The sequence below is a fragment of the Marmota marmota genome, unplaced genomic scaffold (assembly GCF_001458135.2).
Source record: "Marmota marmota marmota unplaced genomic scaffold, marMar, whole genome shotgun sequence".
NCBI lineage: Eukaryota > Metazoa > Chordata > Mammalia > Rodentia > Sciuridae > Marmota > Marmota marmota.
Window position 1 is genome coordinate 7762297 of NW_026000205.1, and position 11575 is coordinate 7773871.

Genomic DNA, 11575 nt, shown 5'->3' on the forward strand with positions numbered 1-11575 from the left:
CCCCCGCCCCCCACCCCCAATCTTTGGTACTGGGGATTGTACCCAGGGGCACTTAACCACTGAGCCACATCCCCAACCCTTTTTCATATTTGATTCAGAGATAGGGTCTCACTGAGTTGCTGAGGCTGCCTTTGAACTTGGGATCCTCCTCCCTCAGCCTCCCAAGCTTCTAGAATTACAGCATGCACCCCCCCTCCCCCGTGCCCAGCTCCCCCTCAGGTCTTTACTAAAATATCACCAGCTCAGGGAGGTCTTTGCTGGCCACTTAGTTTTAAATCTCAACACACATCCAGATCCCACGCCTTCCTCGCCCACTCTCCCCACCCCCGCGTTTCATTTACTCAGGAGGTTTACCACCTCCCACTGATGGGTGAAAACTCAGGGACCGTCAGAGGCCACGTTTGTTTATCTATTCGGTTTGCTGCTGCATCCCACTCCAGCGGTGTTGGGTAAAGCGCTAGTGGCAAAGAATCTAGAGCAGGTTCTAGAGCCTCAGGTGGGATTCAAGATTCCTGGATTCAAACCCAGGGAGTTCCAGACCTGCTGCAGGGCTGTAGCCACCAGCTGTGACCTGCCCCCAATCTCATTCCCCCATTCTGCACAGACACCTCCAGCCCCTGCCTGTCCTCTGAGCTCCATCCCAGGATACCACGGCCCGATGGAATCCCTCCCTCCCCTGAATTCCGAGATCCACAGCCACCATGTCCCAAACGGGCCTCAGTATCTTCCCCAAACCTGCCCCTCCTTCCTGTCCTGTCCCAGTGCAGCCTTACCATTCCCTGGTCCCCAGGCCAGAGCATCTAGCAGGCCATGGGGTCCTGGACACCTCTCCCCTTCCCTTCCCTATGGCCTCTCCACTCCATCTTCCAAGTGTCCTCCCCTCCTGCCCCCCCTTACTTCCCTATACCCCACCCTGGTCTAGATCTAGTCTCTTCCCTGGGCTCTTGGCCACCAACTTGGATGACCACCTCCAACCCAGGGGGATGTTTCTAAATCTGATTATGCATTTCCCCTTGATAAAACTCTCCAATGGCTCCCTGTCTCCAAATGACTAAAACCCAAATCACTACACAAATCACCCCCCCTTGACCGCGTTTCCTCCCTGCCTCCCCCTTGCCTCTCCTCCCTAGCCACGCTGTTCTTCCTTTGGTACTTCCAACATGCCAAGCGGTTCCCTCCTCAGAGCCTTCGCATCTCAGAGCCCCCTGCCCAGAATGCCCAGAATGCTTCCTCCCTTCATGGTTTCCTGTTTTGTTTTTCTTGCTTTCTTTTTTCTGGTATTGGAGACTGAACCCAGGAGCACTTGGCCACTGAACTTTCTCCCCAGCCCTTTTTTACTTTTTAATTTTGAGACAGGGTCTAAGTTGCTGAGGTCGGCCTCAACCTCGCGATCCTCCTCAGCCTCCTTAGTTGCTGGAAGCACCATTGTGCGCCACTGCACCTGTCTTTCCCTTCCTCTTCTGTCATTCAGCCATCAGCTTCTCAGCCAGCACTTTTCTGACTACCATGTCTAAAATCGCAACACCAACCTGATATTTTATATTTATATTTCTGTTACTGATTTTTAATAATTTATTCTTTTCTACAAAGCTTTTTGAAATTCTCCTCTGCCAGCTGGGTGCAGTGGTGCACGCTTGTAATCCCAGAGGCTTGGGAGGCTGAGGCAGGAAGATGGAGAGTTCAGAGCCAGTCTCAACAATGGTGAGGCACTAAGCAACCTAGCAAGACCCCGTCTCTAAGTAAAATACAAAATATAGGGCTGCAGATATGGCTCCGTTGTCCAGTGCCCCTGAGTTCAATCCCCAGTACTCCCCCCAAAAAATATTTCTCCTCTGCCTAGAGTTATCTTTTCCTACACATCTTGTCTATTTATGTATTTATCATATGTCCCCCTTATTACAATGTAAGCTCCATAAAAGCGAAAAATTTGTCTTTTTCTTTCTGAACTGAAGCAAGATTGTGTGAATCTGGGGTCTAGCACGTGTGAGGCACTGGGTTCGATCCTTAGTACCACATAAAAATAAATAAAATAATGGTATTCTGTCCGTCTACAGCAACAACAACAACAACAAAAGATTGTGTGGAACTGATTACATCTCCAATCCCACACAATACGTGTGACTTTCAGTATATGACTTCACCTATGGGTTATCTCATTGGTAAAATGGAATAATAAATAGGATCTAATTTATGGGTTGCTGTGTGAATTAAATGTCAAGTGCTTAGCACGGTCCCTAGAATGAACAATACAGAAATGATGATCACATTGAAGGGGTGGTAATGACAATTTTTTTCATTATTTTCATCCCTACCTCCTGGAACATATTAGAAATGCTTTGGGAGGGTTGGGTAAATGGGTGGGGGGTGCACTCCTATGGCCTGGGGGCGGCGCAGATTGGGCAGGGGTTACTGGGGGATCACCTGGAAGCGCAGGATGATGGTCCAGACCAACCCCAGCGTGAGTCGGTGATTCCCGTCCACGATGTCATGCGAGCCCACGTTTTCCAGGTGCACACGCTGCTCCTTCAGGAACTGCAGAGCCTTGTCCACGTTCTCCAGCGAGTGGATCCGCATGCGGCCCCGTGTGGGCCTCGGCTGGAGCAGCAGGGCGTTGGGCAATGCCGGCCTGGCCAAGGGCCACGCACCCTCGCCCCGCCTCTCACATAGCCACGCCCCCGGGGCTCAAGACCAGGCCTCGCCCCTTTCATCTTCTCTAAGATCCAGGCCCCAATCTTTCTATTTCTTCTCATAGCCAGAGCCCTTCAAGGGTCGCATCCTTTCATGCCTGACCTCATCTCTTCCCCTAACTCTCACCTCCAACCTGATAACCACACCCCTCGTCGTGAAGCCCCGCCCCTTCCATTGGAGGGCTGCATCAATTCACAAGAGTTTCCAGTAATCCCGTGACCACATCCTTTATTGCCTCCCTTTCAGGGCCCTGTCTAGAGCTACGTCCATTCCAACCCAGCTCCGACTCAGTCCAGGACTCTTCCCCCTTGTTCCTTCCAAAGGCGCGTGTTGCTCTGCAGCTATAATCCTCGCATTGCAAGCTCTGGGCCCTAGTTCTTCAGTGAATCTCAACCCCATCAGAACCCCACCCTTTGAGATGGGGCCCCATCCAATCCCAGAAACTCAACTCCAGCCCATACAACAAGCCAAACCCATGCAATGCGGTCTGCACCCCCAGACCCCCAGGGCTAGGTCTCACCCTGCCTTCGAACCCTGCCTCCAGCTTAAGATCCCTGCGCCCTCATCCACTGACATTCACAACTGAGTTGTGTCCGTTTGATGGCCCTGCCCCTTGCAATCTAATAACCCTGGGGTGCCTTCTAATAAATCTCCTCCTTCGTCACTAGCCTACTCCCTCGGATGGAGCCCCAGCATGGCCCCACTCCTGGTGATTGGGTTCCTCCGCTGAACCACCGCCTGCTAGTCCGATGGGATCCTGCTTCTGCTCCAAACCTTGCACCCAGGCTCCTCCATTCCAAGCTCCACCCCTGCGCCACAGCCCCACCCATCAGAATCAAGGCGCCTCTCACCCACAGTGCCCTTCCACTGCGTTCTTCCAGGCCCTTAGCCGAGCCTCTTAAATCCAGCGATGTCCAAGCCCCACAGTGAGACCCCAGACCCATCTCCCTTCCCCAGCCCTTCAGGGCCTCACCAGCTGCTCCCCCGACAGCACTTCCAGGAGCCGTGTCAGCACAAAGCCATCCCGGAGGTCGGCATAGAGGTCCCCGATGTGGCAGCCCACGCGGGCGAGGTGCGAGTTCACCCACTTGGTGAAGGTTTTCTTCTGCACGGCTTCCCGCTCGTCTGGAGAACAGGCTTTGATGAGCCCGGCTCCCCAGGGACCGCAGCTTCCCTTCCACCGTCTCCCACCCCCCACCATTGGCCAACCCCTGTCCAGGCCCAGGTGTGGGCACAGGCAGCTCCTCCAGCCTAGGACGCCTTCCCCTACCCTCGGCTGCCCACGTAGCAAGAAGGTCCCTGTCCTTCAAAGTTTTCATGAGCTGCCACTTGCACAGGAAGCCGTCCCTGTTTTGCCACCATAGGTGGCCCTAGTCATTCGTGGATTCATTCAATATTTGAGTAGCCTTTCTACTCCTGTTCAGAAAAACACATCAGTGAAAGCTGCAGAGCTGTGTAGGTTAAGGAAGGGGAGGGTGTTGTCCCCCAAAATGGAGTGTCCCCAAAAGCTCATGTGTGAGCCCACACAAGAAATTCAGAGCTGAAGTGACTGGGCAGTGAGAGCCTTCACCTGATCAGCGAGTTAATCCACTGCTATGGATTACCTCGGCTGGACTGTGGGCCCACAGGGTGTGGCTGGGGGAAGTAGGTCACTGGGGCCGCCTCTGGGGTTTGTATTTCACCCTGGTGAGCAGAGCTAGCCCTCCCTACTTCCTGCTGTTTGCCTCCTCCCTGCCCTTCCCCTGCCATGTTCTGCTCCTCCTCAGGCCCAGAGCTATGGGGTGGCCTTCTACGGGCTGAGACCTCTGAAACCTTGAGCCCCAAATAAATTTTCCCTCCTCTGGTCACATCTTTTGGTCACAGCAATGAAAACAGAAGGCAAGGATGAGAGGTGTGATTCAGGTGGCTGTGTGGGGAGTAGAGCAGAGAGGGGAAGAAGGGCAGCCAGAAGCCCAGGGAGAAGATTGGGAAGAGCCCAGGAGACCGAGATGAGACTGGACCAGGGCAGAAGCAGGGGAATGGGGGGAGGGGGGGCACCTTGGATGATTGATTAGAAACTAAAAGTAGGACAGAATGGACAGGTGGGGGAAAGTGAAGCCTAAGAAGGAACAAGCTAGACCAAGCTGCTCCTGAAGACAGGAATGGTTCCTACATCATTCAGCAATAGTCATGGGAGAGCTGACTACAAATCCAGCCACCCCCGGGCAAAGCAAGGGGAGTGGAAGGATGCGAAGCTTCTCCCTCGCTTGCTTATAAGGAAATTGCTCAGGATCTTTCTTGCTGTTTTCTTTTTTTGTACTCTGGATTGAACCCAGGGGCACTTAACCACTGAGCCCCATCCCCAGCCCTTTTTATATTTTATTTAGAGACAGGGCCTCGCTGAGTTGTGTAGGGGGCCTCACTAAGTTGATGAGACTGGCTTTGAACTCCCGATCCTCCTGCCTCAGCCTCCCAAGCCACTGGGATTATAGGCATGCGCCCAGCTTCTTACTATCTTTTAAAAAATTATTATTAGTAGTTGTAGTATCAGGGATTTTGAGATAGAGTCTTGCTAAGTTGCTTAGGGCCTCACTAAACTGCTGAGGCTGGCCTTGAACTTGCAATCCCCTTCTCAGCCTCCCAAATTGCTGGGATTACAGGCCAGTTCCACCATGCTCGGCTTTTTTTTTTTTTTTTAATGACAGCTTTACTATGAGCTATAATTCACATACTACAAAATTTTCCCTTTCAACATGTAAAGTCAGTAGTTGTTAGTATATTCAAAGAGTGATGTGACCATCAGTACTAACATCAGAACATTTTCATTACCCTAAAAAGAAACCCCAGACTCATTTGCACTCACTCCCCCTTTCCTTCCCCTGGTGCCTGGCAACCACTAATCTACTTTCTTTCCCTATGGATTTGCCTCTTCTGGAAATTTCCTATAAATTAAGTCATATATTGGGGCTGGGATTGTGGCTCGGTGGTAGACTGCTCACCTAGCCTGCATAAGGCACTGGATTCAACCCTCAGCACCATACAGAAATGAAATAAAGATATGGTGTCCACCTAAAACTAAAAAAGAAAATTATAAAAAATAAATAAATCATATATTGTATGGCCTTTTCATGTGTCTAGCTTCTTTTGCTTAGCATAGTGTTTTAAAGGGTCATCTATATTGTATCTGGGATCAGTATTGTATTCATTCTCAAGGCTAAATAATATTCCATGGTATGGATAATCTATATTTTATCCATTCAGCCGATAATAGCCATTTAGGTTACTTCCATTTTTTAGCTATTATGAATAATACTGTCATGAACATTTGGGTACAGATTTTGGGGTGAAATAAGTTTTTAATTATCTCAGGTATACATTAGTTAGTGCCCCTTTATCCACAGGGGATACATTCTGAGATGCTCAGTATCAGCCTCCCAAATTGCTGGGATTACAGTCTTGCGCCGCTGCACCCTGCAAGGCAATCATCTCTCTTAAGATCCTCATCACCTCGTCAACGCCCTGCTACCTCTCTACACTGCTGCATGGAGGACCAGATCCCAACGTGAGTCTCAGAGAGGATCAGCTATATTCAGACCATAGCGGGGACCTCGGTGTGTACACAACCTTTGATCCATTCCCAGGGACGGACAACCAGGCTGCCCTCGACCTTGAACCTCCTCCCAGCAACAGATCACCCTCACTCAACATGCTCACATGGCTCCTTTTGAAAAAAAAAAAAAAAAGCCTTTGGAAATGTGTACACAAGTGGCCAGATTGCTGGCTAATGGGGAGATGCTCTAATTTCATTCCACCTAGGGGCGTCAGGTAGCGTTCCGAGTAGCTGTGCCAGGCTCTTCTCCCTGGCAGATATGAAGGCTACGACAACCCCACAGGGGTACCCCTATTTGGTGTCTTCATTTTCAGTCTTTCTCCAGACCAATGGCCAAACATATGATTTCACATATAAGTCCCTATCTTTTCCCCCTTAGCCAGCAATGAATGAAAGAGTAGTCATTCCTTTGCTTTGTACAAGTCTCAAACTATTAAATATATGGATAAATTTAATAAATATATAAATAAAGCTTTATTCTAAAGAAATCTATTTTCCTTGTAATGGCTGATCACCTCAGTGGAGAAGAATAAGTAAATGGCAAAAATCACTCAATATGAGTGCAAAGGCAAAAGTAGGACAGTTGTCATTTGTCCTGGAGTCTTGACAACCCAAAGGTAACTGTGTCATTCAGGGTTCTGGCAGGAAGCAAATGGCTTCCCTCAAAGTGGTGGAATTGAGGAGAGTTTAATGAAGGGACTATTTACAGAGGGGTGGGCAGGGCTGAGGGAACCCACTAGGGCCAGGGAGACCCCCACAGGGACTGGGGCAGAGGGGAGGCTGAGAAGAGGGGAGGGAGACAGCCATCTTGGTAGGAGCTTGGGATGGAGGGAGAGGAACCAGGCAGTGGCAGAAGTCAGTCAGGCAGGGAGGGAGCTCCTCCTCTCTCCTCTCCAGTGTCCTGCTGGACAAACCCAACTGGAAGACTGAGTGCCTCTGCGCAGTGGGGAGCCCGTTCACAGAAGGGCAGCCTACCTGGGCCTACAGCAGGTGTGCAGAGTGGGTGGCGGTACCTGAGGGACAAAGACCCCCCCCCATGGTAGCCTGACACATCAACACAGTACACATTCAGTGTCATCTTAGGTCAGAAGGGCCCTCGGAGACAAATTTGTTTGCCCTCTTCCACTGTGTTGTGTAAAAATGTGGATCAGTCGCCGACATTTAAAAATAGATTTTTGTCTTTTCAAAAAATCCAGATATTTGGCCTCTTCCCATGATATGGCCATAATAGCCAAACGAGGCTGCCTTCCCAGAGCTGAGGCCACCGCCCCCTTTGGGAGACCCTTCGTTCTCTCATGAACGTGGCCTGTCTGGCCTCAGGGGGCATCTCCTCTCCTGACCCCTGCTTCACACTAAGGAGATTGTGATCACAAAAACCAGAACCTCACAGCACTGTCCTCTATGAAGTTGTCATCCAGGTGGCCCAGGGTAGGTCTCTAGGGACTTTCTTTGGGCGGGAGTAAAATCAAATTACATAGCAAAAAATGCTGTCATGGATCTGTCCCCCTCAGGCCTCAGATCCCAAGCACCCAGGGATCCAGGACCCACTGAAGAAATTTAGATCTTGCCTAAACCCCTCTATTTACAAATGTGGAGGCAGAGGCCCAGAGAGGGGTGATGACCTTGAGATGACATAGCTGGCCACCAGCAGACACAAACCTGCATCTATTTGTTCTCATTCTGGTTCCACTCTGGAGATGGCTCCACTTTGGCTTTACTATTAACCAGAATCTGTGATTTGGCATTAGCATTGGCTATTAGAAAGCAGAATAACAAATACCTAACTTAATGTCTTTTTTTTTAATATTTATTTTTTTAGGTGCCTTTATTTTTATGTGGTGCTGGGGATCGAACCCAGGTCCCGCCATGCTAGGCAAGCGCTCTACCACTGATCCACAATCCCAGTCCCTAACTTAATATCTTTTCTGTTAAAAAAAAACAAAAAAAAAAACAGATCTGGGGTTGTGGCTGAGTGGTAGAGTGCTTGACTGGCACGTGTGATACACTGGGTTCAATTCTCAGCACCACATAAAAATAAAGTACACAATTTGATGTGGGTTTTTTTTAAATTTATTTTTATTTTTTGTAGTTGTAGATGGACAGAATGCCTTTATTTGTTTATTTTTGTGTGGTGCTCAGGATCAAACCTAGTGACTCACACATGCCTGTAATCCCAGCAGCTCAGGAGGCTGAGACAGGAGGATCATGAGTTCAAAGCCAGCCTCAGCAATGGGGAGGCGCTAAACATCTCAGTGAGACTCTGTCTCTAATAATATAAAAAAATTGGGTTGGGGATGTGGCTCAGTGGTTGAGTGCCCCTGAGTTCAATTCCTGGTAACCCTCCAGGGGGAAAAAAAAAAAACAACAGATCAGTCAATGTATATTTTCTACTGTTAGTGTAAAATGCAATACTCAAGGGTATAACAAAATGCATCTTTAAATAGGTAATTATTGAGAGATTTCAAATGATTGAAAAAAAGTAGACATCTTTATTTCTGTATGAATAAAAACTAGTTTTAGTATAGTTTTATACTAAAAACTATAACTATTATTTGGTAATGAAATTTTACCTATAACTGTATATGCTAAGCTGCTATAACAAATAGGCCTAGCAATACAGTCGCATAAAAGAGATATGAGCTTATTCCCTCATCCTGAATAGTTCTAAAATGAGCAGCCCAGCTGTCAGGGAGACTAGCAAGGTTGTCAATGTGGATTCCATGTTCCTTCCATCCTGTGCTCTGTGGATCTTGGTGCTTCAGCTAATAGGAGTCAGGGAAGAAAGGAAGGCCAGGCAACAATTTTTTTTAACTCTTTTTTTTTTCACGATATCTTTATTTCATTTTTATGTGGTGCTGAGGATCGAACCCAGCACCTCACATGTGCTAGGTGAGCGCTCTACCACTGAGCCCCAACCCCGGCCCTTTTTAACTCTTTTTTTTTGGTACCAGAGGTTGAATCTGGAGTCAGTCTACCACTAGTCCACATCCCCAGATCTTTTCTAAAAATAATTTTTTAGTTGTCAATGGATCTTTATTTTATTTATTTATCTGCAGTGCTGAGAATCTAACCCAGTGCCTCATACATTCTAGGCAAATGCTCTACCACTGAGCCACAACCCCACCCTCCAGCCCCAGCCCTTTTTATTTTGAGAAATGGTCTTGCTAAGTTGTTCAGGGCCTTGCTAAATTACTGAGGCTGGCCTTGACCTGGTGATCCTCTTCCCTCAGCCTCCCAAGCTGCTGGGATTACATGTGTGTGTCATAATTCCTGGCCTTTAAAATAAACCTTAATTATGAAATAACTACAGGTTCAGAGGGTGTTTCAAAGATAGTACAGATGATTTTTTAAAACTCAATTTAAAAATGGACAAAAGAGGCAGGCGGATGGTGCACACCTGTAATCCCAGCGGCTCAGAAAGCTGAGGCAGGAGGAGGATTGCAAGTTCAAAGCCAGCCTCAGCAACTCAATGAGACCCTGTTTCTAAATAAAATATAAAAAAAGAGCTGGGGATGTGGCTCAGTGGTTAAATGCCCCTGAGTTCCATCCTCAGTACCAAAAAGGAAAAAAAAATAGACATTTATACAAAAAAGATATACAAATGACCAATAAGAACATGAAAATATGCTTAGGATCATGAGCCATTAGGAAAATGCCAATCAAAACCATAATAAGGACTGGGGCTGGGGCTCAGTGGAAGTGCACTTGCCCAGCATGTGTGAGGCACTGGGTTTGAGTCTCAACAGCACAAAAAAAATAAATAAATAAGATATAGGTCTGTCAACAACCAAAAAGTATTTAAAAAAAAATAAAGAAATACCACTTCATACCCACTAGGATGGTTATAATAAAAAGGGGGGATAATAATCATAAGCAAAGACATGGGGTTGGAACACTTGTACATCGCTCATGAGAATATAAAATGGAACCATGAGTTAGAAAAATAGTTTGGTGGTTCCTTTAAAAAGTTAAACATAGGGGCCGGGGTTGTGGCTTAGTGGTAGAACACTTGCCTAGCGTGCGTGAGACACTGGGTTCGATCCCAGGCACCAAATAAAAAATAAACAAATAAAAGAAAGGTATTGTGTCCATCTACAACTAAAAAATATTTTTAAAATGTTTCTTTAAAATAAAAAAAAGTTAAACATAGAGTTACATATGACCCAGGAATTCTAAGTATACAGTAGTCCCTATTTTTTCAGAATTTCACTTTCTTCAGTTTTAATTACCCCTGGTCAACAGTGAGCTGAAAATATTAAATTAGCATTCCAGAAATAGATAATTCATGTTTTAGATTACTTTCATTATAGCATATTGTTATAATTGTTTTATCTATTAGCATTTATTGGTAATCTGTTACTGTGCCTAATTTACATATTAAACTTTGTCATTGCATATATAGGAAAAAACTTAACATATACATGGTTTGGTACTATGGGAGATTTCAGGCATCCACTGAGCATCCATTTGAACTTCCCAGCCTCCAGAACCATTTATTCTTTATAAAATACTCAGTCTCAGGTATCCTCTTATAGCAACAGAAAATGGACTAAGCAGGCCTCATGCAGTGTCTAGAAGCAGCAGATTAGATCTACTCATGGATCTCCACATTGGATGAGCCCTAGGGCTCAGTGCTGAATGAGAAAATAACAAAAAGAATACAATCTAGAGCATGCGAAAATTTGCATCAGTTACCAATACTTACATTCACAAACCCTATAGATATGTCGTCCCCAAATTCATGACAAAGTGACATTAAATTTAGTAGAGAAAGCACAGCCTTCAATAAATGGAGCTGAGTCAACTCCACATGGGAGAAAAATGAACGTGGACCCACAATGTACACAATAATAAACATTCAGCTTGTAATCTAAATGTAAAAGGAATACAGTAAAACTTTTAGGAAAAAAAAAAAACATGGTAGGATATCTCTCCATGAACTGGGATTAGGCAAAGATTTCTTTCTTTCCTGTTTTTGTGTTTGTTCATTTTTTTTTTATTTTAATTTTTATTTATTTATTTATTTATTTTTGCAGTGCTGGGGACTGAACCCAGACCCTTATGCATGCTAGACAAGGGCTTTACCATTGAACTACAACCCCAACCTAAAATAATTGTTTAATAATTACCAAACTGAGCTGGGTGTGGTGGCACTCGCCTATAATCCCAGTGGTTTGGGAGGCTGAGGCAAGAGGATCACAAATTCAAAGCCAGCCTCAACAAAAGCGAGGCACTAAGTGAGACCCTGTCTCTAAATTAAAAAAAAAAATATATATATATATATATATAATAAATAAA

General features: G+C 46.4%; 1 protein-coding gene across 1 annotated transcript in view; it reads right to left on the reverse strand.

The window, feature by feature from the left end:
* Sptbn4 (spectrin beta, non-erythrocytic 4) overlaps window positions 1-11575 on the reverse strand; it is a 74113-nt gene that overhangs the window by 57518 nt on the left and 5020 nt on the right. Inside the window, exons 2-3 of the mRNA XM_048790880.1 lie at window positions 3662-3813; window positions 2422-2595 (exon numbers count right to left, since the gene is read on the reverse strand). Of these exons, the coding sequence (XP_048646837.1) occupies window positions 2422-2595; window positions 3662-3813 (326 nt within the window). The remainder of the gene's footprint in view (window positions 1-2421; window positions 2596-3661; window positions 3814-11575) is intronic.